This window comes from Andrographis paniculata, unplaced genomic scaffold (assembly GCF_009805555.1).
Source record: "Andrographis paniculata isolate CXL003 unplaced genomic scaffold, ASM980555v1 Contig34END, whole genome shotgun sequence".
NCBI lineage: Eukaryota > Viridiplantae > Streptophyta > Magnoliopsida > Lamiales > Acanthaceae > Andrographis > Andrographis paniculata.
In genome coordinates this window covers 5,625,904-5,651,542 of record NW_026137567.1, presented here as the reverse complement: position 1 = coordinate 5,651,542, position 25,639 = coordinate 5,625,904, and the positions used below count along the sequence as shown (strand labels likewise).

The window sequence follows — 25,639 nt, the reverse complement described above, 5'->3', positions numbered from 1 at the left end:
TTGAGTCTATAACTTCACGCACCTTGGCATCGTTGATTTCATGGCGGAATTATTAGAGTGTTATTTGTTTCCGTTGATACATATTTTTATTTGATACAATATATTATGTCAATTCAAACTTAAATATATATATATATATATATTCTAAATCAATAGTAAGTATATATTGTGTAGAATATGTAATCACCACCTTAGCAACCTAACATATAAAAATACTGTGACACCTCGGCCCGGAAGTTACGCAAAGTCAGGCGTACTCGCCGATATCATAGACTGGTCTCATAGGTCAACACGAGTCATTTCGATACGTTTTTGTCTTCACTCACGCATACAGCATGCTTTTATCGTCATCCACGCGCCGCGAAATCACCTATCTAGAATTCTTTTAGTAGGATTTTCTAAAAAAATGTGTAAATTGTTGACAACAACAACATATTCAATTATAATCTAATACCGGCTCATCCACGCGGGGTTAGCCAAACAACTGCTCAACTTGGGGTATCACATCTGTGGCCAGCCAGGGGTAGAACTACACTAGGCTTGGGAGATAATTGATCCCACTCCAATTTTTGTATGATTTTTTCAATGTTAAAAATATTAATATTATGTATTTATATACAATTTGTCACTATCTGTATCACCCTATTTTATAATACAATGTCCATATTACACCAAATATTATAGACACGTCAATAGTCGTCCGATCAACGACTGCAAACTATCGTATATCGACTCTGATACCAATTGTGACACCTAGACCCGCAAAATCGTGCTTGTGGACCAGCGCACACTCTAAATTTTTGAAACATTCAAATAAAAAAGAATATTTAATTTAATTTGGGCTCATTATAATTTTCGGAATGGGCGAGGCCTGCTTCTAATTTGGGCCTGTCCAGAATGAGACTAACCATTCGGATCTTTAATCAGGGCCCGAATTAAACTACCGGGTCGAGCCGGCGACCACTGTGACGGCGGCTGAGGAATGATAAAGACCATCTTTCAGTCTTGTTAAAATCATTCCCAATTTCAGACAAATTTCTCAATCTTCTGCAAAACCCTATCTCGCTTTTTACTCGATCAAATTCCACGGTACGAGTAGCTCGCGTGGACCGCGGACATGGGGAAGAAGCAGCACAGCAAGGACCGGATGTTCATCACGAAAACGGAGTGGGCTACTGAATGGGGCGGCGCCAAATCGAAAGAATCCGGCACTCCGTTCAAACGCCTCCCTTTCTATTGCTGCGCGTAAGCGCAATTAACCCTCGGTTTTTGTTTCCCCTTCTGTGGGTGTTATCGATGTTTTATTTTTCTTTTTGAGAAATTATTTAACTTTTGCGATGTCAATGCAGTTTGACGTTTACGCCGTTTGAAGTCCCCGTTGCCACTTCTGATGGTAGCGTATTTGATCTCATGTAAGTACCTACTACAAGCAAGATATTCTTTTGTCGTTCAGTTTTGGTTGAGTGAATCAGGTCTTATTTTTGTGAGTGATGATCTTTAAGACCTAATTTGTGACGTGGTTTTTAGGCACATCACGCCATACATAAGGAAGTATGGGAGACATCCAGTAACGGGGGCTTCACTCAAGCAGGCGGATTTGATTCCACTCAATTTTCACAAGAATGCAGAAGGTAGTGTGCTCTCTGTGAAGCATCTGAATGAATGCCACACAGTGATTTAGAACTTTAAATTTCAATGACCAACTTACCTAGTTGACAGTGTGATTGACGAGAATTCTTAGAAAGGGGTCTAGGAGAATAGTGATTGTTTCTTTTTGTCTCCTCCCTAAGTAGGAGATGATGGAAAAGTTCTGAATGGCGTTCATCTGTTTCCTTTCCTTCATTCTTTATTAATAATGAATTTATGGTTTGAATGATAGAATGTCAGAATTTATTTTTGCTCAAACATCTCTTTTGTAGGAGAATATCATTGCCCGGTTCTAAATAAGGTTTTTACTGAGTTCACGCACATAGTCGCTGTAAAAACTACTGGAAATGTGTTCTGTTATGAGGTGCAGTCTTTTACTCTTTTCTAATTTGTCTTTACCATTCTTCTGCACTTTCAGTACATTTTCATTTATTAGAACCTCATTGAACAGGCAATTAAGGAATTAAATATTAAAACAAAGAACTGGAAGGAGCTTCTCACTGATGAGCCATTCACCAGAGTAGATATTGTTACCATTCAGGTAAGATTATTGTGACTGATGTTTCTAATTTTCAAGTTGAATTTAGGTCGTGACTGTTAGAGTCTCATGAAGTGCTTTTATTTTATTTTCTAGAATCCTAATGCACTTGATAGCAGAGTTCTTGTGGATTTTGACCATGTGAAGAAAAACTTAAAAGTCGATGACGAAGGTAAACAACTTTACTTTCATATTTACTGGTACTGCCTTTTCACATATTCCTTGTTTTGCAAATAAGTATCTTCCTTTATGTCAGAACTAAAGAAAATGGAATCTGATCCATCATATAACATAAACATTAATGGGGATATAAAGCAAATGCTTAAGGAGCTTGGGACTGAAAAAGCAAAGGAGATTGCATTACATGGTGGTGGTGGAAGCAAGGCTAAAAATGAAAGAGCTGCCGCTCTTGCTGCAATTTTAGAGGCAAGGTCACGTATTAAGGACAATGAGTCAAAGAATGGAGAGGAGCCAAAGCAAACGTACAGTATAGTGGATGCTGCATCTGCGTCTGTTCATGGAAGAAGTGCTGCTGCTGCAAAGGCCGATGCTAGTGATAAAACTGCTGCTCGCATAGCCGCGCACATGGCTGGTGATAGGACAGCAGTAAATGCAAAGCTGGTAAGTTTTTCTGCTTTTGTGGAATTTGTTTATGATTATCTTTTGCAGGAAATGTTATCAAGAAAAGCATTGGGTTTGTAATCTTTCTTCACATAGATTGGCAAATAATTAATACATGAAACAAAATTACTTGGAACTTTAATCCATATCATATCATCATAGTACTTCCTCTTATGTTGATCAATATATTAAAAGCACTGTTTCCTGGACATGTGGATAATGTAGTTCGTTTCTTCAATGAATTCAGATATGCGAGCCACTTGCCAAGTTAATTATGCATAATTAAATGCATATGCTGCGTGATTCCATTGTCACGATTGCTTCCAAATTCTGATGTTATAGTTGTGAAGATGTGCTTTACTTTATATTGGAAATAAAGGGTATAAATGTTTATCAAAGAGAAAGAAATGTTATAAATTTGTTATAGGGCTTCAAACTGAGGCTTTATGATATATTATTTAATAAAACATTGTTCTGTGCCTTTTTAAGTCACATGGAGGTTTGCAGTTTTTATTGTTTTGGCAGTGGGATGAGGTGCAATTTTTCATATGAATATTATTTGATTTCATCATAAAATAGATTGGATAGGTTGATGTTGGTAGGAATGACTGTTAAGGTTTTTTGGTACAGGTTATCTGTGAATGTAAGTAAGAATAAGTTGTGTTTGAATCTAAATTTGTGTAGGAGCAAGTGTATCATGATTGAATTTCTATATTGTGTTTTTATGTACAACTATTTTGGGTAAAGTTGTTTAGTACTATGGTGTTTGTATGTAATTTCTAGATTGTGGGTTGGTAAACAATAGAAAGTGATATATTAGTGAACAAACTCTAAAAATGCCTTTATAAATCTCTACCTTGTTCTTTACTTCGTTTGGTGCATATGTTAGTCTGCTTGAACTGATGGTTTTTTCATCTATGACCAGAGTGCCATATACTTTGGCTTGTTCCCATCTTCCATATATGTGTTCAGTCTGGACAATGTTTACTCAAAATCCCTAATGGATATTCCATTCCTGATGCACTTATGTATCTTCCAGGTCAAAAGTCGTTACACAAGTGGCGCTGCTTCACGATCTTTCACTTCTACCTCTTATGACCCTGTCACGAAAAATGAATATGAATATTTGAAGGTTGAGAAAAATCCCAAGAAGAAAGGTTATGTTAGAGTACAAACTACGCATGGTGATTTGAATATTGAGCTGCATTGTGACATCACTCCAAGAACATGTGAAAACTTTCTAACTCTTTGTGAACGTGGTTATTACAATGGAGTAGCCTTTCACAGAAGCATAAGGTACTTGATTCATTTAAACACCATCTGTGTTGAATTGTATGTTTGCATTAAAATTGAGATTTAGTCATTCTGTGTTGTGCATTTGATGTGTAGAAACTTCATGATTCAAGGTGGTGATCCCACTGGGACAGGGAGAGGAGGTGAGTCAATTTGGGGAAAGCCTTTTAAAGATGAACTCAACTCAAAGCTACTTCATTCTGGTCGAGGTGTTGTTAGTATGGCGAACTCTGGTCCTCATACAAACGGTTCACAATTTTTCATCCTATACAAATCAGCAAATCATTTGAACTTCAAACACACGGTTTTTGGAATGGTGGTTGGAGGATTGCCAACCCTTTCAACGATGGAGAAAGTAGAAGTTGACGGTGATGACCGGCCTAAGGTTTGTACACTACCTTCACCATTATTTATTTCTCATCTTTACTCTTTAGTAATCACATCCTTTAAAAGACAATGTAGTATAAATCCAATTTGTATCTAGTTTCATTTGTTATTATGGTTCAAGTGGATAGATAAGTGCTTTTTTCTTTTCTCTTTTGCTCTGATTATCAACTTTTATCTTTTGTTTTTCCTGATTCCCATTCCATTCAATCAGTATGGTTAATTGTGTATGTATATGCATATATATATATATATATGGCTTCTTTTTCCAGTTTTAATACTCGTAAGTTCCCCTTCCCCGACCGCTAACACATTGGATATATTTCAGGAAGAGATCAAAATTATCAGTGTAGAAGTATATGTTAATCCATATACTGAGCCTGATGAAGAGGAGGAAGGGAAGAACGATGCGGAAGAGAAAGCCAACGATGAAGAAAATGTTAGTTGCACCTCCTTAATATTTCTGTTGATTTTTTGTTGGTGATGTCTTCTCCTTACCTGGTTATAACCCTTCTTTAACATACCGTGGAAATACTTTCAGGATAAGATCGGTTCTTGGTACAGTAATCCTGTGACAGGAACAGAAACTCCTGCTAATGGTGGTGGAGTGGGAAAATACTTGAAAGCAAAGATTGCTCATACAGCATCTGCCCCCAGTCTAGATAGTAATGCACAACCATCTGGGGCCGTAGCGAAGAAAAGAAAATTGGGAGTATCAAGTGAACTCAAAGATTTTTCTTCCTGGTAAGGCTTTTAATCTTTTTGTATAACTTGATTAGATTTTATATCATTGAGCTAGTTGAACTTGTAAGAAAATGCACTTACTGATTCGGATTCAAGATGTGGTCCAACAGTATGTATATCTATACATATATATGTTAATCATGGTCTTCTGTATTTGTGTTTTACAGTTTATTGGCCGAAATGAATTCATGATTGTTGTATTCTTATGAAATTTTAAATAAGTCGAAGTGTGTCACTCTGCATGAGATGAGGTGGCATCTGTCAGTGGTTACTTTTCCATTTTGTTTGCCCCTTCTAAAGTGCTAGTTTTCTATGTAATGTTGATAATTGCTATATCTAGCCTTTGAATTACTAGATGAATAGTTAAGAATCTGCATTACAAATTCACCTTAATACCATGCTATAGTCCGTTTTGCGGATTCTTCTCTTGGTAGCCCATTAGCTTAATATGTATGTGATCTCTTAGGTGTGGTCTAGAAATCATTTTATCTTGTAATAAGCTGAAATACCATGTCACCCCAGTTGAGCCCAGAAGATTGCTTTTATCTGAATTGTTACCAGCTACAATAGCTTGTTCTCTTCTTATCACAAAAGGGCCATTCTGTGGTCCTTTTGCTTTATCACAAAAACTGGGGTGGGGTGGTTAGATTTAGCTCCCATAGAAAGGAAGAGAATCCAGGTTGGGATGGCGTACACTGCTCCCACATGGGTTGATCCTGTGTGATTGAAAATCTTGCTACGGGGGTGGGGTGGGTTCTTGTGGGCTTTCTTCAGCAGGTAAGAGTGACATAAAAGCATATGTGTTTTTGGTGTGGTGCATATATATCAGGCAAATGTCCCACAATGTCTAATGTAGGATGAAGAAATAAAAAGGGGAGAGAAGGTGTGTGCGTGAGTCCATTTTGGGTTTGTTTTGTTGTAGAGATTTTTGTGGGGATATGGAAAGGAAATTGATATGATATTTCCTCTTTTGTTTACAAGTGGAATTGAAGGAAAGTGGAGCAGATAGTGGTGTCATTTATTTTTTGCCAAACAGTGGATAATGACCTGTTAATTAGTGTGGAAACAGGAATGATTTTTCTTCCAGTATTTGGTTGGTTGGACAAGAATTGGAGAAACACAACAAAGTCAAATTCTTGCTTCTCTTGTATGTATACATCAAAATTAGGTCTTTCTTTTAGTGTGAAATGGCTTTGTAGGTTCAAGTTTTGTTGGGCACTAATTAAATCCTAAATACAGCAAAGTTCTTGAATTACTAGTATAATTTATTTATTTATTTATATTTGTGTAGTGTTAGTTTGAAAGAGTGAACAGTAGTACTATATCTTCTCAGGACAAATCTTATCAAACTCTACTATATGTCCTATTCTATATATTCTCTGCACTATTATATATATTGACCTTTTTATTTTAGTTTTTAGTTTCTCAGAAATACTCTACTAGATTGTGCCGTACACACAAATATTTGTACGTATATATCATTCAATTATTTTTCTGGGGTGGCTTTGTACTTTAGAGCTTCAAAGAATGATAATACCAATTATTTATTAATTTTAAATAAATTCAATAGACCCAAAACTGAGTGCATGGATGACGAAATAAATTTGGCTGTGAGCTAGGTAGCTGCTGTTCAAATGTTTTTCTTGGATTTAGGGAGCAAAGCCCTCAAACTGATCTAGTGATCTACTGTGTCCACAATTTTGTCTTGAATACAAACTACACTACATACAACCATAATATTACTCAATTCTCGAAAAAGACAACTACAATCCAAAAGAATGTTTGTGGAATCAGTATGCCAAGAAAAAGAAACACACACACACATGCATTCATTATTGTATATCTAATACTAAAAACTATGATAATGAATAATTGCTGAAACAATTATTATATTCAAACTCATTGAAGCATGTGCAGCAGCAGCAGCAGCATCATACCCATTCCACCCCACCCCACCCCACCCCACAACAAATTATATATAATATACATATACATAATCAATCACATTGAGCCCACTATGGACAATTACCAAAACATAAAAAGCAAACCCTAATATACTTTGTTTTGATGCTACACATCCACTAACTCACTCACTCACTATATCGAGAGAGAGAGAGAGAGAGAGAGAGAGAGAGAGAGAGAGAGAGAGGGGGGTGGGTAGCCAGAAAAGATAGTAAGTGATGAGATGAGGCAGAGGGAAATGGCGTAGGCTGCATAGTGTTTCATCTTTTGTGAGAAACCAAAGGCACGATGAGACGACCAGTATATGACCATCTGGGGTGGAGCGAAAAAGGCAATCAAAGCATGCCATCGATTTGGGATATATAAATATATATATAGTATTTTGACAACTACTTTATAATCCAGATTTTTGTGTATGGGTTTTTGGAGAACTACCAACAATATATAGAATATAATCAACCAACGCTACACTACACTACTCTACTCTCTACACACACATACATACATACATATATCTATCATATATTAAAGTGGGGAAATTCTTTTTTGGCAGAGTTTGGAGAGTGTATGGGAGGCAAAAGAATATTATACTAATCCTCTATCCTACCTATATATATATATATATATATATAGAGAGAGAGAGAGAGAGAGAGAGAGAGAGAGAGAGAGAGAGAGAGAGAGTTGGTTTGGTGGGTTTTATGATGATGATGATGATGCACGCCCGCAGCTTTTTATCATTCCTCTCACGCCTGCCTGCCTGCTTCTCTGCTTCCTCCACGCTCCCATCTCCATCTCCATCTCCATCTCCAACATCTTCTTACAATATACTACTCCATGTATGAATTCTGTGTTAATGTTTTAATTTGTTTATCATGAGTAGAGTTTAATTGATTAATTAAGTGAAAATCAAATGTATGGTAAAGAGTAGTACAGGCCTAAAGGGGGATCCCAGTGAGGCACTAATAAATCCCTAGATATAATATGTATCTGTCATCTTTTTGTCAGATGATACAATTCTTTTTCAATTCAAGAATAATCTGCCTCCCACCCCATGCCATGCCGACAGACAAATATCCCTCTACCCTGTGTTTTTTCTAACATGGTTGTACTACTAACGCCTACTACATATTAATCTGAGCCAAGCCCCCCACCCCACCCCACCTCACCAAAGAATTACTATTAATTACTTAAACAAGAAAGATGGTTTAGTCACCACTCCACCATCCTCCCTTCCCTCATTCATTCAGTTTCACCCTTGAGAGAGAGAAAACAAGAAAAGACTTCTTACTCCTCTACCCCTCTCTCTCTCTCTACCCAGTCATCTTTAATATTTAAAAAAGGTTATCTATTTGATCTATAAGGTTGCAAGGGTCCAAGTTGAAGATTCTTGAGTTTAAAAAACTTCAGCTCCATATTCCTTCCATTCATCTGATCCAACTCTGTGCTTTATTTCTGCCACACTCTCTCTCTCTCTAGCAATCAAATTGAGTCCACCATTCATTCCCACATAAAGATCGATTTTTTATAATTCATGTGTGGGTCTGGTGTTGTGATTAGATGGATACTTTGTTCAGACTAGTCAGCCTCCAATCTGATCAGTCCTTCAACTCCACCAGCAGAACCTCCAGCAGCTCCGCCAGATCCTCCCGCCACCTCCACCAAAACCCTAATTCCAATTCCAATTCCAATTTCGAAGACGATCAAGATCAAGAAGAAGAATGCTTCAATTTTTTCATGGATGATGAAGATTTCTCCTCTTCTTCTTCTAAACACTACAATCCCAATCCCACCTATCCCCCCCAACCCCACCATCTCTCCAACACCCCCACTCCCACCACCACCACCACCGGCACCACCGGCAGCGCCACCCCCTCCCACCTCCACCCCTACGACCACTCCGCCGATCAATTCTCCTTCAACCTCGAATTCTCAACCTACCTTTCCGGACAGAACAAATGGGCCAACGATATTCTCCTCGAAACGGGAAAAGCCATTGCTGACAGAAATAGCTCCCGCGTCCAGCAGCTGATGTGGATGCTCAACGAATTGAGCTCTCCCTATGGCGATACCGATCAGAAACTCGCTTCCTACTTCCTCCAGGCCCTTTTCGGCCGGATGACGGATTCCGGCCACCGGACTTACCAGTCTCTAGCCTCCGCGTCGGAGAAGACGTGCTCCTTCGAATCTACCAGAAAAATGGTGCTCAAGTTCCAGGAAGTCAGCCCCTGGACGATGTTCGGACACGTCGCCTGTAATGGAGCCATCATGGAGGCGTTCGAAGGTGAGACCAAACTGCATATAATTGACATCAGCAACACGTACTGCACTCAGTGGCCGACTCTTCTTGAAGCCATCGCCACACGGACCGACGAAACGCCGCATCTCAGACTCACCACCGTCGTCACGACTAAATCCGGCGGCGGCGCCGCCGCCGTGCAGAAGGTTATGAAGGAAATTGGGACCAGGATGGAGAAATTCGCAAGATTGATGGGAGTACCGTTTAAATTCAACGTCGTCCACCACGCCGGAGACCTGTCGGAGTTGAATTTCGCTGAATTGGACGTTAAAGAAGACGAAGCGCTGGCGATTAATTGCGTAGGAGCATTGCATTCCGTGACGACGATCGACAACCGGAGGGATTTTCTGGTGTCCAATTTTAGGGGATTGCAGCCGAGGGTCGTCACCGTCGTGGAGGAAGAAGCCGATCTCGACGTCGGAATCGACGGCGGCGAATTTCTCCGGGGGTTTCAGGAATGCCTGAGATGGTTTAGGGTTTACTTCGAGGCGTTGGACGAGAGCTTCCCGAGGACGAGCAACGAGCGGCTGATGCTGGAGAGGTCCGCCGGACGTGCAATCGTCGACCTGGTGGCTTGTCCGCCGCACGAATCGGTGGAGCGGCGCGAAACCGCGGCGCGGTGGTCCCACCGCCTGCATGGCGGAGGATTCAGCCCCTTCCCCTTCAATGAGGAGGTCTGCGACGACGTCCGGGCGTTGCTGCGGCGGTACAGAGAGGGATGGTCAATGACACAGTGCTCAGATTCCGCCGGAATATTCCTCTCCTGGAAGGATCAGCCGGTGGTGTGGGCCAGCGCGTGGAAGCGCTGACCGCCGATCCTTCCCGCACGTGCCGTCGAACCAGAATGTTAAATGGAGTTGTTGGAGTGCTTGTACCATTGGAGGGCAAAATAGGAACAGAGGTACCACCACCATTGGTTTTTTTAAAAACATTTCCTTTTTTTTATCCAATTCTCAATTTTTCATTTGGATCTGAGTTTCATGAATTAAATTAAATTAGTCCATTCATCATCTAATTCTCATACAATCATCCAATCAAATAATAATAATAATAATTAATCCTGCAGGCCAACATCACATCAATAAATTGAAAATTAGTTCAATAAATCAATTATTCACATTAATTAATTATTGTTGACTGTTGAACGCTACCTTGTTCTTTGGGTTGGTATTCTTATTAGGTGTGGTTTAAACTAATCATCAAGAAAAATAGATTAAACTTAAATTAAATAGAATGAAATTAATTAGTACCAAATAAATTTTAAAAATACAGTTAAGAAGAGATGGAAAAAGGGTCGTTATCCAATTGGGACCATAGAATCTTAGGACGGCCATGGAGATGGAGTAAGGGCGTGTTTGGGAATCCATCAAAAGGTGTTTAGCCATTAGTGGCACCATAGGCGTAGTGGCAAACACGCCTTTATAGATATCGTCACTTTCATGCATATCATATCTCTATATATTATTACATACCCATTGCCCTTCCCGTATGCATGGCTTTAGCCATCTCCATATTTTTATTAATTAATTAATTAATTTTTTTTTTAAAAAAACTTTATTACAAAATACCCACACCCAATTCAACCTACATATACATATATACTATGATCATTAAAATTTTAAAATAAAATTAAAAAAAGAATAATAATAGGATAGGTGGAGCCCACTAGAGGTATATGACCAAATTAATTACTATAATTCTTGTTATTAGTTTTCATGCATCATAGATTAATGAATGGGGTGATTTTAAAATATTGGCCCACTATAAAGTGGGACAAGTATATATTTGTATGTATGTATTAGTGGGAACTTCTTTTAAGGGTCTCATATTCTTAATCTTTTGATGAGAGTTGTTCACTCCACTTTTGATATGACATACAAATATATATATATATATATATATAAATAAATGTGTCATAGTGGATTTCTTTGTGGGAGAATTGATGAACTTTACACTTTTTCCTTTAAATTATTTAAAGGGGCTTTTGAATTTTCTTGATGAAGTGGACATCTTGTTCTTTTGCACTATTTATTTTATTTTATTTTATTTCATATACACATATTAAAGCCAGGTGCAACTTGACAGTAAGTGCTTATGTAATAGACTGCTTTTTGAAAGGGGAAATAATTTTTCAAAAGAATTATATATATGTATATAAGTGGTTTTATTTTGCATCATATCCTATATAAAATCAGTGAATTTTCTGTATGGCATGTATTTTATAACATTGTCCTTTTCTTTAGGTAGAAGCAATCATCACCTCCTTTTATAAAATTTTATTCCATGGATGGTGACCATTCAACAATTTTCTTTTTTTTTTTTTTTCAATTCATTCTTTTTAATAATAAAGGAGAACCATGCAATGCAATTGCATGATTTCTCATTCCTCCTACAATTAGTTTTTCGAAACATATGATTGGGCCTCCATTTTCTTATTGGGCTGATATATAGGCCCAATTTGAAATGTTACCGTGGGCCGCTCAGCCTTAGTTGTTACTTGTTTGCTGTCCATTCTATGGGTTAATAATTTCATTTGCAATTTAATTTTGTAAAATTTATACCCGAGTTTAATTAAAATTATCATGTCCATATTACTTAGGACCCTAGTACCTTGTTGACAACCAATATGTTATAAATAGATAAACAAATCCTTTATATCAATATAATATAATACAATTACATTGCGTTGACAATGTATAACACACATCACACTATTAATCTCATCATAATATCATATATTAATACATAGCACAGATAATACACAATTTATATTAATATAATACACTATATAAACAGACAACATATTAAAATAATCCAAGACTCTTTCAACACAAATGAAACATTTCCTTTGTTCACAAAATTTATGCTCGTTTGAACTGGACCGTACAGACTTCAAATAAATATAATGTTATACTGCCTTCGTTTCAGAACTATAGTCTGGATTGTGTTTGACACGAGATTTAAGAAATATTGATATTATATTGATAGTGGGTAAAAAGTATGGATAAAAACCCTTGTTTTAGTGTAAAAAGTAGTGACAATTGTGTAATAATAATAATGAAAAAATAATGGTAGTTTTATAGTGATATGATTATTTATGAAAATGAAACTATTTTGGGATGTATTAGGACCGAAAGGTATTAATTAATTGTAACATAAATTTGATATATTTTAAAAAGTATATAATTAATGTGTAAGTAGTCGTGGCATATTTTATAATATTTAAAATATATAAATTAAATAATATCTCATCCCTCTCAAAAGTATAGTCTTATTGTATTGGACACGAAATTTAAGAAATATTGATATTATATTGATAATTGGTAAAAAGTAAAAGTAAATGACCTTTTTGCCCTTTGAGTATATTACTGTAAAAAACAATGGCAATTGTGTAATAATAATGAAAAAGTAAAGATAATTTTATGGGGATATGGTTATTTATATAAATAAGACTATTGTTTTAAGATGGACAAAAATGTTAAACAAATCTATTGTTTTGAGACAGACAAAAATGATAAATAAAATGATAAACAAGACTATTGTATTGGGACGGAGGAGTAAGTATGTATTATTCCCTATAAACCTTTCAAATTGACTTCCCAATCAACTGCCGGGAAGCCTCCATTTCCGATGCCAATATATAGAGACTCTCGACCACAAAGGGAACCCGAAACTATACTCCAGCGGCTGATCAGCCGCTCCGGCCACTGTCATCGGCAGCCACACGTACCTCGAATCTCTCAGATCCGCCGGATTCCACCGGTCCGCCATAAACACAAAAAGCCCGGGAATCCCCGGCGCCGGCAACACAAACGAGCTCTGTGCGAAAAACGTCGTCAACCGGTACACCTTATCCCCACCCATGCACGGATTCCCCATCGTCTCCCACGGCCCCATGATCGACTCCGCGGCGTGCGCCATTGCCTCATTCGGAGCCCATCCCGAGCATCCCGACGTGATCATGTAGTACATTCCCTCATGCTTGAACACCGCCGGTGCTTCCCGACGCTGCCCTATCAGAACCCTTCTCACGATCGACGTCACGTCGAGGTATTTCTTGTCCAATGGCCCAATATGCAGCTCAGTGTTGTTGCTCGACGAGTAGACGAGGTAAGCGATGCCATCGTTGTCTTTGAATAACGTCATGTCCCGGCTGTCGAAACCGTGGGGGCGTTTGCTGTAGAGGTAGTTGAAGGGGCCGGTCGGCGATTCGCTTATGGCTATCCCGACGGAGGCTTTTGTGTAGTTTGTGTCATCGACGTGCATCCACATTACGTATTTCCCCGTCTTGTCATTGTAGATTACTTTGGGCCTCTCGAGCACCTTCGACGTGTGGAGGTCGTGCGTCTCGTTCTTTAATTCTGCTGCAAGAACGATGCCTTCGTTTTTCCAGGTCCATAGATCTTTCGACGAGTAACAGCCGACGCCGATCACATCGACCTGAGCATCGAAACAGCATACAAGCATTTAGACAAGAACGAGACGAGCTCAAAGAACCGTATTCGGATGATGATAATTTACCCGTGCCGCTGCCTTTTTATGCGCACGATAAGTCGGGCCGTCTTTATACTCGCCATACCAATAGTAATTCTTCGATTTTTCATCGTACAATATGCCGCCTCCATGGGCTTGAATAGGATTCCCATCGGTGTCGAGCCAAACACTCCCCGGACGATAGTAGAAACTGTCATTGCCAGCATCCATCATCGGATCCACGGCTGTGTTTACAGACGGGAAAAAAATGTGCCTCATTTGCGAAGACTCGTCAAGAAATTCATCGATCCAGGGAGCTACCGGTCGCCTTGATTTCCTTTTAGTTGCACGTGGAGTTCGTCTCCTTGGAGGAGGTATTGGCAAAGCTTCCTCCTCGATGTCTTGTAGCTCACGCAGCAATGGATGGTGGTTTATTCCCTTGTTTGCTGCTCTAGGATGAATGTCTGTGTGTGAAATCATGCCGTGGAAGTGAAGCACGACGAGGAAACCAATGAGACTCCATGCCACAATCGAGATCGAGCATCTGCTTCCTGCATCGCAGCAACGAAAACTAGTTGGTTTCCTGTATTTTCTCGCCATCCTGATTTCGACGTCGGTTAAATCTTCAGCAGAATGCTGCACTCAAAACCACAGGATTGCAACAAAATCTGAACTAAAGGAACAGAAACTATGATCCAGTAATGTCTACTTGATTCAGAACAACATATGTTTGGATCTATCTTTCCTACAATGCAGGGATTCTATTCGTGTTTAACTTGGAACACAACACAATGACATTCAAATGCACTAATTGAAACAGATCTGGAAGAAGTGCACCATCAATTCGAGAGAAGAACTTGGTAAATTTTGCACACAAATGCAAATTAACCTCATCAGATCAATGGCAGAAATTACTTCACAAATGGATGTCATTATGCATATCTAAAATCTCGAGCTATGACGCCTAAAAGGAAATCTCACAATCCAATCATCGAGAAATTTTCGCAGTACGAATTTCACAGAATCGAGAAAAGTAAACGAGCAATTATCTCGAACTCAAGCAATATCAAATCAAACAGAAACGTAAATCCATAACCTAACATATCCAGACTGCAATCGATTGAGTTCAATTAAATTTAAAGCTTACCTAAATAGAAGCTTGCGGAGAACGGAACATAGTTTCTAAACATAGAATCAGGCATTCGAAGGGGAAATTTAGCGAGCAAGAGGAGGAATCTTCGGAGACAAGTTTGGATTACATTGAGTGGATCTCGACGAATTCGACGCACTCGGAACAATGGAGATGACAGCTGAAGACCTACACAATTAATTCAGCTGTCTCTTTTCCTCTCTTTGCCGCTTCCCACCGCCTGAGACGAATTATTTGACTCTATCCCGCTGCAATTTCTTGCAGGAAAGTAGCAGGCGGATAAATCCATGGGTGACGACGAGGCTGGAAGCGGAAGGAGGACAAGATGGGCCTTCCCTTGTGGCGCTTTACCTCAATTTGATGCCGCCATTGAAGAACAGCGGAGAGCAGATTTGGTTTAGAACAGGAGGAGTATTTGAGGAAGGGTGGACTGACTAATGGATGTAATGTATTAAAATATTAAATATTTAAAAAATATATATACTATTATAGATGAATGGCAAAAATATTTTTTCAGTATGTATCTAAAGTATATTATATTAATTTATTTTCATTCAACATTATGTCACAATAATTGTCATGTTTACTTAATTATTAATCTTATATTATATGTATAAGAAAAAATCATATACTATTAATAAAGAAAATAATTAAGGCAGCGCTAGTAGACTTTGTAATAGATCATATTGGGTCACTTCATGAGGGCCCAAAAGCAGTAGTATGAGCCGGCGAATGGGCCTTGCAAAAACTCTGTTTTCTTTTTTCTAAAAAAAAAAAAAAAAAAAAACTTTACTAGGACTAATATATTTTTTTTTTAGAAAGAAAAATGTTTTTTTAATAAAATATTATGTTATATATTATTTTAATATAAATTCAAATCAAATTCTTTTCAAATTTATATATAAAAAAAATACCAAGGTAATATCATTTCCTCAATGCTTAGTTACTTGATCAAATTGAAACATTTTACTTGATTTTAAGTTGAATTCTAATTTATATTTTGATTTGATATTTTATAATATATATATAATTTTAATAAAAAATAAATTATATTGAACATTTAAAAATGAGTTTAGAGAGCAAACAAACATAACCATCTATTTGAGTATATAGGGTTGTTTGGTTATTATTTCAAATCAATTTTTCTATTGTTTAACATCTCTTATTCTTAATAAAAATATACTACTATTTATTTTTATAAAATATTATATTAAATTATTATTTAAATTAAAATTTCAAGCTCAAACCAAAACAGCACATATTATTACGCCTAAAAAATATTACTATTCTATTTATTTTATTTATTTATTTTTTATGATATGGGAACCTACTGTCTATCTAAACTTGCGCACTGGGTAAACTTTCGGGCGAATCTAATACCCTGCGAATCAGGCCCTACGAAAAAGTCACACTATCTTATTAAAAATTTATAAATTTATGATAGCATTTTTTTGTATCTATATTTTTTGGTGATGAAAAAAAAAATTGAATATAATATTTCAAAAAAATTAAAATCGAAGTTTTATTTTTATTTTTATTTTTATTTTTATATTTTAGAAAAACAACACTACACAAGAATGAAGCGTTAATGAAAATATATTTCAATTACACCAAAGCCAAATGTTTATGTTTATATTTAAATATCAACACAAATTAAAAATAACATAAAGAAATCCATTATTAATTTTCTACTCATCAATTTAAAAAACACCGCCCAAGAGGGCACCAACAATTCTAAATCAAACTTGTTTCATTTGTATTGGACATTAGATAGTAAATATATCATACATTTTTCAAACATTTATACTTTAGGGTGTGTTTGTTTCGGGGATTGGATTGGATTTACATTGTTCATCTAATTTTTTCTCCCCAAAAACATTAAATCAAATATTTATTTTTTATTTTTTATATTATACTAAAAATTAATTTTACATTCAAAACATCACATCAACACCTATTTATATCACATCGTACAACTATTCAAATTCAAAATTTTTACTGTTCAAATCTCAACTCAAAATCCAAACCCCAAACAAACACACCCTAAAAATAACGATTTATTTATCTATAGTCACTCTCAAATTTACAAATATATATCTTCCAGTTATTTATAAATACTTTCAAATTAATTAATTCTACCAACATCAATTAAATTAGCTATTGATTACACCTTGAAAATATATATCCAAACAATGTATCTTTTCATACTTTTTTAAATATAAACTAAAATTTCCAAGTCCAGTTTTTAGCCCCCACCACGCCACCGTCATAGGTGGCAAAAATATTAAATATATTAAAATTTTCATATGCATTATTTTATTTATTTATTTTTTATAATATAGGAAACCATAATCGGAACTTGAAAATGTGCACTGTACTGGGTAAATCTGGATCAAAATAAAAAATTAGATAAACTATTAAGGAACAGAGAATATATTTTTAAAAAATTAATATATTAAACACATAAATTATTTTTATATTAATTATATAATTTTTTAAACATTATATTCTCCCTCCGTCCCGAAACTAAATATCATTTGCTTTTTGAAATATTAGTATTATATTAAGATATATTAGGAATAAAATAAAAATTATTAAAATAACTTTATTAGTATGTGTGATATAAAGATAATGACATTTGTGTAATATATTGTAAATTATAAGGATATTTGTAATATTAAGTAAAAAATACAATTATTAAAAAAAAATAAACATTTTATTATTACAGATTAAAATGAAAATGGATACTTGTTATGTTAGGGGGAGAGTATAAAAATATATTCTCAAACCCTTTGCCTAAACAAACAAACTCATAATTTGCTAATTAATTTAAATTCGAAAATACAGTCAAACTCAACTTTACCAAATTAAATTGGGTCCCACTCTGCCATACAATAACACCTCAGCCAATGAGGTGTTGCCAGTGCGACACGTAATACACGTGAGTTTCCGTTTACGTGCTTCCACGACCGTAAAGAATCCGCGTGAAGTCACGGCTCATCTCTGGCCGTCCAGAGATCATCTCACGCGACGTATATTACACGCGCCCTTACACGCAAGTGGGTTTATTTTGCGCCACCCGCTTCTACGATTGGTCCAGACCGCCATTAATCATACAGCGAAAATTTGCTGCGAATCATGCGTGGGGGCAAATTGTAATTTCGGAGAAGTCAGGGGGCATACGGAAAGTCCTATATTTGGTTTATTTCATTTTTCTGGCGCACGAATAAAAGCCCTTCGGCTACTTGCAGAATACATACAGCGAGAGATAGTCGCGAATAAATCCACAGTGGATTACGCAAACAGCAATTCTTGTTTGGGTGAGGAAGGAATTACGGGAAGGAATTCGGTAAAGGTCAATTGAGAGAGGGCGGATAAGAGATCTGCTGCGATTTCGACTCAATTCAACGAAATGGGTCTCTGGGAGGCTTTTCTCAATTGGCTTAGAAGGTTTGGTACCGTTTCCTTGCTCCTTTGCCCTGCGGGTATATTGGGTGAATCTTCGTTGGTGTTTTGATGGGATTTGGTGATTGTTGACGGTGAATAATCATTGTTGGATTGCGTAATTGGCAGTGTGGCTATGTTGTTTCGTCTTTCATTTGTTACCTGTTTCAGAGGGGATGATTGGTGTGCTTTTTTTGGGGAGGGATTGATGCTTTGATGTTAGATTCTGGATTTGTTTCTTTCATGTTTGATTTCCACGGTTACTTTTTGGTTTCATCTGACCCCCACCCCACACCCTCTTCAATATCAGGTTTTTTGGTGTTTGAAAAGTTTAAAGCGTTTGCTTGTTGTTCTAGTTATGTTTCTAATTCGGTGTTGAATTTAAGTTTTAGATTGTTTATTGAATGATGAGTACATGATATGGATTGCATAATGTGTTGCGGTGAAGAGAAATTTCTATGGTCACTATGGTGGTTAGGGTGCTTTGGCAATTAGGAACCTTTGCTGGATTAATCTCAACTCATTTGTTAGATGTGTTTATTTGATGTCTAAAGGCTTTTATTATAGTCAGGCCACAACAAAATGGATGAACCAAAGGGAATGTTGCTTTTAGTTGGTTCCGACTTGGTATGGCGCTACGTGGCACGTATACAAACACTTGATGGTGTTAGTTGGAGCATTAGTTTGTTTGTATTATGTTTCTGATGCAATGTCGTAATGCGGTGGAGCTAATTGATCTCTCATTTATAGACAAGAACCTTTGCTGGATTAATCTCAACTCATTTGTTAGATGTGTTTATTCGATGTCTGAAGACTTTAATTATAGCCAGGCCACGACAAAATTGATAATCCAAAGGGAATGTTGCTTTTAGTTGGTTCTGACTTGCTATGGCGCAACGTGGCACATATACAAAAACACTTGATTGTGGTAGTTGGAGCATTAGTTTGTTTGTATTATGATTCTGATGCAATGTCGTAATGCGGTGGAGCTAATTGATCTCATTTAAAGACAAGAAGTTTTGAAGTACTCATAGTTGTTACTCTCCCATGTTATGGATTTAATTGCTTGAAGTTTTGTAAGGCATCACATTTTAACTTATGGTCGCAGCCTTTTCTTCAAGCAAGAAATGGAGTTATCTCTAATAGGTCTTCAAAATGCTGGGAAGACGTCACTTGTTAATGTTGTTGCTGTGAGTAAATTTATAGGACATTCTTACTACTGTTTACCTGTTTAAAGTAACTTGCATTTACTTTGTGTGAATCTAACTTTCTAGACTTTTTTTTGTTTCCAGACTGGTGGATACAGTGAAGATATGATCCCTACAGTTAGTTCTCTGATCTAAGTTCTTGTTATCAATGTTCTTGAATTTTCTCGATTTCATTTAAGATTACATTGACATTTGGCACTCAAACAAATATATGATTCTTCAGGTAGGATTTAATATGCGGAAAGTCACCAAGGGCAATGTCACTATAAAGCTGTGGGATCTTGGAGGTCAGCCCAGGTTCAGGAGTATGTGGGAGCGATACTGCCGCGCTGTTTCTGCCATTGTGTATGCTAATTAATCCTTTCGGTTTATGTTTTTCCTTATGAATAGTTTGGTTACTGCCAATAGCTTTTAGTGTATCTTCTATAACAATACCATAGGCAAAATAATTTTTCGCAAAAAGATTCTGTCATATATGGTATTTGCCACTTCCCTTGTTGCGATAATTGGAAAATTACCAAAACAAGACTTTCAGCTCATTCCACTTCCATTTTCAATGTTGGGATCATATTTCTACTGTTTATTAATTTAACTTAAAAGTCTCATTTCTTTAGCCTGCATAAACTTGAACAGTAAAGATTAGAGAATGCCTGCATCTAGCAGAAAATGTGATCTTTGTAAATATATATCTGTCTTCGGTGTCTCACCTTTATACTTTTTCGGAAAATTTTCAACACTTGCAGGTATGTTGTTGATGCTGCTGATCACGACAACATCAGTATCTCCAGGGGTGAACTTCATGACCTCTTAAGCAAACCATCACTTAGTGGCATTCCATTGTTGGTTTTGGGGAACAAGATTGACAAACCTCAGGCTCTATCTAAGCAGGCATTAACCGAACAAATGTAAGCGCAGTCAAGAGTCATTGGGACAGACTATCTCTTTTGCTAGTTCTAAACTGCATTTTTTTTTTGTTCCTATGCAGGGATTTGAAGTCAATCACCGATAGGGAGGTATGCTGCTTTATGATCTCGTGCAAGAACTCTACCAACATAGACCAAGTCATCGATTGGCTTGTTAAACACTCCAAATCCAAGAGCTGAACATAAGTAATGCTTTGTACTGCAATATGTTGTGTTATAGATTTTATCCTTTTATTTTTAAAGAGATTGTTTCGACTTCTTTGAATCGTTTTGACTGGATTGCTTGCACATTCTTCTTTCTGGCCGATGATGGGCTTGCTGTGTATCTGTTTCCATTGAATAACTTGTGTTCCTGACTCTTGAAAAACAAAAGAAAAAGATTGCCCTGGTGAAGAGATTGTTTATGATTGCTTAATTTTGACTGCTGCTTGTGTTTGTGCAATTTCGATTCTGAAATTGCTGAATGGCTGCTCAAGATTGTGTTTTGTGTTCTTCGTTTGTGTGGATCAAACATGTCTAGTTTTTTTTTTTTTTTTTAATCTCATAGGTATAATTTAAAAACAGCAAGTATGTAACAAGCTTAGGTTTGTGAATTAAACTATCTATATAAAAACCACATATTTTTAAAATATAGACTGATAGCATGTATCAACTATAGCTCTTGTTAGATGTGATTTTGATGGGAATCAATAAAAATTTTCAAATAAACAAAGCCTGCGAATATACAACTATGTTTTGAATTTTGAAGGATTTTTAGGTTTATACTTATTTTAAATAAGAATATATTGTTCTGTATTAAATTGTGGAAGAATAAAAAGATAATTGGTTTGTTCACCCAAGTAGGACATGATTTCCTGTACATTCATAAAAAAAACATGTCCATAAGACTGTTTATAAATATTTTTAGAATTATAATACTCCTTTCATCACTAATCTATCAATTTTATTATTTTAATCCGTCCATTACAAATGTTTCTCATATGTATTTTTATTCAAATATAAAAAAAATGTTAAAAGGGTATTCAATTGTACTATATTTATCAATATAATACTCTCTCTCATTCAATTTTTATTGTTTTAAAATATTGTGATTTTTTTTTTCTTTTTTTTTGGTTATGACAAATTTATCTAATAGAGATTAAAGTAATCATTGGAGTAAAAATATAAAATTTATGTTCGTATATTGGCGTCATTGTTTGTAGACAAAGGGTGTACTAATCTTGTCTGAACCTATATATTGAAAAATTACGATAATAATGAATGAATAATGCAATATTCATTTTTTAGCGTATATGTAAATTTCTTACTTAGAAGATAGTTTTGCTGCTACCGTAAACGAGAGCGGTGCCGCTCCGCCTCCGCCGGCAAAATTCTGAAATAACTTCTCCGTCGTCAATGGAAGCTTCAACGGGGCCTTTAAGCCTCCCCAATCCCCCTCCTCCTCAACCCAACCTCGAAAGCATCAAGCGAAAGCTCCAGCAGCATGGCGTTAATCCAACACCCAGGATTCTCCACAATATTCGCAAAAAGGAGTTACAGAAACACAACCGCCGTGTGGCGAAGCGCAATTCCAAGCAGCCTCCGCAACTCTCCGATGCTCAGAAGCAAGCGCTTGATGAAGAATCACATTTCCAATTGATCAAGTACGAGTACAAGAAATTCGCGAAAACCGTAGGGAGTGGAGGCTGCGAGAAGCTTGTCGGCAGGCCGTGGGAAGGATTAGAGAAGTTTCAATTGAGGAAGCTTGCTAGCGATAACTCGGAGTACGACGGTGAGAAATTAATTCCAGAGCGCCTGAAGGAGCTCAGTGATATAATTGAGTGCGAAAGGGATAAATTCTCCTGGCTCGTCGACGACGATATTGAAATAGGAGAAGATTGGCTCGAAAACGATGGGAAGAGATGGAACCGCCCCAAGCGCAGTGAATCTGAAGCAATTAAGCTTCTCGTAGACAGGTACATCAAATAAACATACCTCAATTCTTATCATTGCCCGTGATTTCACATTTCAGAGTGTCCTAGGTTAAGTGCAGCTGAGTTGACTGCGAGAAATTGGAAGTTCGTGCGGATGATGAGATACTCTGGTTTGCAATATACTGAATGGCAAATGTTGAACATAGTTCAGAGTCTTGGGAGTAGGGGAAGATGGAGGGATGCATTATCTGTGGTGGATTGGGTGTACAGCTCGAAAGAGCACAAATATTACAAAAGCAGGTACACATGAACCTCCCTCAAGCATTCATCATTGAGTATTATGTATGCTTGTTCCAAATCGAAAGAATCGAAGAATTCATTTGTCATTTGTGTGTAAGTGTAGGTTTGTATATACAAAGCTGTTAACGGTGCTTGGGAGAGCAAGGAAGCCTCGTGAAGCTCTTCGAGTCTTCAATTCGATGCGTGTAATTGTTTTTCTTGCATTTTATCATGTGTTTGCCAATGATGGATGTGTTTAGCAGTTGTTTATTTAATGCTACTTGATGTCGAATTGTTCGTAGAAGGATGCATACATTTACCCTGATATGGCAGCATATCATAGTTTGGCTGTCACGCTAGGTCAAGCTGGTTTGCTGAAAGAGTTGTTGAATGTGGTTGAATCCATGAAGGAGAAGCCGAAAAAATTGAGACATATGAAGGGCAAAAACTGGAGCCCTGAACTTCAACCCGACATTGTCGTATTTAATGCTGTAAGCAAGTTTTGGACTTGGAGTGGTTATTTTGTAGATGTTTTTAAAGTACTTATGTAATAACTAAACACGCGGGATTCTTTAGGTTCTTAATGCATGTGTTTCGACTTGTCAATGGAAGGGAGTATCTTGGGTTTTCCAGGAGTTGAGAAAGTATGGTCTCCGACCTAATGGAGCAAGTTATGGACTGGCAATGGAGGTGATACTTCTGATTGGTATATGTCTTAAAACATGGAATTATAATCGAAGCATATTGACTCATGTGCGATTCTTTTTGAAAGGTAATGCTCAAATGTGGAAAATATGATCTTGTCCACGAATTTTTTGAGAAAATGAAGCGAAGAGGGGAAGCTTTAAAAGCATTAAGTTACAAAGGTTTGCATTATATCTCCACCATTGACATGTTTATTGTAGTTAATTGATCGTACGCTCCTTGCATTCCATAGTTCTTGTCAGAGCCTTCTGGGAAGAAGGTAAAGTCGATGAAGCTGTTGAAGCAGTCAGGGATATGGAAAGGAGGGGAGTGATCGGAACAGCAAGTGTGTATTATGAACTGGCCCGATGTCTTTGCTTTTATGGCAGATCACAAGATGCCGTTTTGGAGGTTTGTTTTCTGCTTTTGCACTGCGACAAATCAGGTTGTGATATGATATCTTACTTGGGGTTATGCAAAAATGAATAATGAACGCAGATCGAGAGGATGCGAAACCTTCATCCAACAAGACCTTTGGCAGTGGCCTTCACAGGAATGATAAAATCTTCCATGGATGGCGGCCATGTCCACGACTGTGTATCTCTCTACGAGCACAGCAAAACCCTCTCAGCTCCCGACATTGGTCTGGTAAATGCCATGTTAAAAGTTTATGGTCGAAATGATCTTTTTCATAGAGCTAGAGAGCTATTTGAGGAGACGAGAAGAAATGGATCGGACCCCAAACCGGATGCCTACACCTTCACCTCCATTCTTGAAGCATCTGCCGGCGCTCATCAATGGGAGTATTTTGAACATGTGTACAAGGAGATGACGCTCTCTGGGTTTCAAGTCGATCAGCGCAAACACTCTACTCTGTTAGTCGAAGCATCTCGAGCTGGAAAGGTATTTCCATATATCCTCCACAGGATTTCTGTTTTTTAATTTTCATTATCTGAAATCTAAAGCTACTCATGTTCTTAACAGTTAAATTTGTATGATTGTATGCAGTCGCATTTGCTGGAACACGCATTCGATTCAATCTTGGATGCTGGCGAGGTACCTCCGGAATCATTTTTCACCGAAATGACATGCCAAGCGATTATCAGGCGCGACTATGACAGGGCGACGAATATTATCAACACAATGGCTCTTGCTCCGTTTCAAGTCAGTCTGCAGCAGTGGATTAGCCTCTTTGAGAGTAACCGGGACAGGATTGAGCCGGCGAGTCTGTGTGAACTATGCGAGAAGATTACCAGCGACGAGTTAAGCAGAGAGGCAACGGTCGTAAATCTGTCCAGATCATTGGAAATCATCTGCAAATGTGATGATCATGAATCCTTAAACTCTGCATCTTCCCATGGCTGTGATAGCGCTAATGAACCGAGCAACAACAGAGCAGAGGAAGAAGCTACAGGTAGTCTGATTGATGATGAAAATGTTAGAGGCTGGTGTGAGCAGTTCGACAATGTTTTGGCGACGTCGAAGGGGTCTTCGCCTTATTTCGACGATTTCTTCGAATCTGATGATGATAGCGATGGTGGTGAGCCAAACTTGGAGCAGATTATTGCAACAAATGAAATGGATGAGGGATCTGAATCTGATACTCCTTCAGCATATGAAATACTGCAAATTTGGAAGCATAACTGAAGATGATGACAATGTACATTTGCTACCATTGTAATATTTTATTTTATTATTATTATTATTTTTTATGACATGGGAAGTTCGAAAGTTTGAATTTATGAGTTTACTATCAATGACATGTTCAAATGTGTTTCCCTTGTAGATTTTTTAAATGTCTTCAAAGTATATCAGTGAATGAGAAATATTATTTGTGTTAAAATTGAATTATTTAAAAGTTAATTAATTAAAAATAAATAAGATTAAAATTAATTATTGTAATTTATACGGAGATTAAAACTAATTCTCATTAATTGAACCAAAATGTCTGAATAATGCCCTCAATGGGGATGTACATAACATTTTAAGATTTAGGTATACTTAATTTTTGTTTAAAAAAAATATTGTTGCAGTGTAATATATTTAATTTAATTATTAATATAAAAATTTGCTTATTAAG

General features: G+C 37.0%; 5 protein-coding genes across 7 annotated transcripts; 4 read left to right on the top strand and 1 right to left on the bottom strand.

The window, feature by feature from the left end:
• The first annotated feature begins 1,006 nt into the window (after positions 1–1,006).
• LOC127248882 (peptidyl-prolyl cis-trans isomerase CYP65) lies at positions 1,007–5,506 on the top strand. The gene is made up of 11 exons (XM_051271432.1): positions 1,007–1,245; positions 1,350–1,412; positions 1,528–1,631; positions 1,920–2,011; positions 2,099–2,188; positions 2,282–2,357; positions 2,442–2,806; positions 3,846–4,102; positions 4,196–4,484; positions 4,812–4,922; positions 5,025–5,506. The coding sequence occupies exons 1-11, from the start codon at positions 1,118–1,120 to the stop codon at positions 5,229–5,231; spliced, it is 1,782 nt and encodes a 593-aa protein (XP_051127389.1). The 5' UTR covers positions 1,007–1,117; the 3' UTR covers positions 5,232–5,506.
• A 2,730-nt stretch (positions 5,507–8,236) lies between these two features.
• LOC127248944 (protein SHORT-ROOT) lies at positions 8,237–10,524 on the top strand. The gene has a single exon (XM_051271540.1). The coding sequence runs from the start codon at positions 8,747–8,749 to the stop codon at positions 10,292–10,294; it is 1,548 nt and encodes a 515-aa protein (XP_051127497.1). The 5' UTR covers positions 8,237–8,746; the 3' UTR covers positions 10,295–10,524.
• A 2,480-nt stretch (positions 10,525–13,004) lies between these two features.
• Positions 13,005–15,544, bottom strand: LOC127248860 (uncharacterized). Of its 2 annotated transcripts, none has more exons than XM_051271407.1 (3): positions 15,106–15,544; positions 14,007–14,594; positions 13,005–13,925 (listed from the first exon to the last, which is right to left on the bottom strand). In XM_051271407.1, the coding sequence occupies exons 2-3, from the start codon at positions 14,556–14,558 to the stop codon at positions 13,089–13,091; spliced, it is 1,389 nt and encodes a 462-aa protein (XP_051127364.1). In that variant the 5' UTR covers positions 14,559–14,594; positions 15,106–15,544; the 3' UTR covers positions 13,005–13,088. The 2 variants fall into 2 exon arrangements, with proteins under 2 accessions (XP_051127364.1, XP_051127363.1); XM_051271406.1 differs by having other exon boundaries at positions 14,007–14,509.
• A 2,803-nt stretch (positions 15,545–18,347) lies between these two features.
• LOC127248571 (ADP-ribosylation factor-like protein 8a) lies at positions 18,348–21,098 on the top strand. Its single transcript, XM_051270977.1, has 6 exons — positions 18,348–18,558; positions 19,661–19,742; positions 19,845–19,877; positions 19,984–20,105; positions 20,504–20,665; positions 20,746–21,098. Exons 1-6 carry the CDS (start codon positions 18,521–18,523, stop codon positions 20,861–20,863), a joined length of 555 nt encoding a protein of 184 aa, XP_051126934.1. The 5' UTR covers positions 18,348–18,520; the 3' UTR covers positions 20,864–21,098.
• An 835-nt stretch (positions 21,099–21,933) lies between these two features.
• Positions 21,934–25,316, top strand: LOC127248570 (pentatricopeptide repeat-containing protein At5g67570, chloroplastic). Of its 2 annotated transcripts, none has more exons than XM_051270976.1 (9): positions 21,934–22,638; positions 22,705–22,896; positions 23,000–23,081; positions 23,181–23,366; positions 23,452–23,565; positions 23,648–23,741; positions 23,813–23,970; positions 24,058–24,462; positions 24,568–25,316. In XM_051270976.1, exons 1-9 carry the CDS (start codon positions 22,079–22,081, stop codon positions 25,204–25,206), a joined length of 2,430 nt encoding a protein of 809 aa, XP_051126933.1. In that variant the 5' UTR covers positions 21,934–22,078; the 3' UTR covers positions 25,207–25,316. The 2 variants fall into 2 exon arrangements, with proteins under 2 accessions (XP_051126933.1, XP_051126932.1); XM_051270975.1 differs by having other exon boundaries at positions 21,935–22,638; positions 23,178–23,366.
• Positions 25,317–25,639: the final 323 nt, after the last annotated feature.

Excerpts from the sequence above, each read along its gene's own strand:
- LOC127248882 (XM_051271432.1), top strand. The coding sequence starts at position 1,118 with ATGGGGAAGAAGCAGCACAGCAAGGACCGGATGTTCATCACGAAAACG. Across the intron at positions 2,807-3,845 it reads CAGCAGTAAATGCAAAGCTG|GTCAAAAGTCGTTACACAAG; the intron begins GTAAGTTTTTCT and ends TGTATCTTCCAG. Across the intron at positions 4,103-4,195 it reads GCCTTTCACAGAAGCATAAG|AAACTTCATGATTCAAGGTG; the intron begins GTACTTGATTCA and ends TTTGATGTGTAG.
- LOC127248944 (XM_051271540.1), top strand. The coding sequence starts at position 8,747 with ATGGATACTTTGTTCAGACTAGTCAGCCTCCAATCTGATCAGTCCTTC.
- LOC127248860 (XM_051271406.1), bottom strand. The coding sequence starts at position 15,160 with ATGCCTGATTCTATGTTTAGAAACTATGTTCCGTTCTCCGCAAGCTTC. Across the intron at positions 14,510-15,105 it reads CTCCGCAAGCTTCTATTTAG|GAAGCAGATGCTCGATCTCG; the intron begins GTAAGCTTTAAA and ends GCTGCGATGCAG. Across the intron at positions 13,926-14,006 it reads ATAAAAAGGCAGCGGCACGG|GTCGATGTGATCGGCGTCGG; the intron begins GTAAATTATCAT and ends TTCGATGCTCAG.
- LOC127248571 (XM_051270977.1), top strand. The coding sequence starts at position 18,521 with ATGGGTCTCTGGGAGGCTTTTCTCAATTGGCTTAGAAG. Across the intron at positions 19,743-19,844 it reads CACTTGTTAATGTTGTTGCT|ACTGGTGGATACAGTGAAGA; the intron begins GTGAGTAAATTT and ends TTTTGTTTCCAG. Across the intron at positions 20,666-20,745 it reads CAGGCATTAACCGAACAAAT|GGATTTGAAGTCAATCACCG; the intron begins GTAAGCGCAGTC and ends GTTCCTATGCAG.
- LOC127248570 (XM_051270975.1), top strand. The coding sequence starts at position 22,079 with ATGGAAGCTTCAACGGGGCCTTTAAGCCTCCCCAATCCCCCTCCTCCT. Across the intron at positions 23,082-23,177 it reads GAGTCTTCAATTCGATGCGT|AAGGATGCATACATTTACCC; the intron begins GTAATTGTTTTT and ends AATTGTTCGTAG. Across the intron at positions 23,566-23,647 it reads GTTATGGACTGGCAATGGAG|GTAATGCTCAAATGTGGAAA; the intron begins GTGATACTTCTG and ends TCTTTTTGAAAG.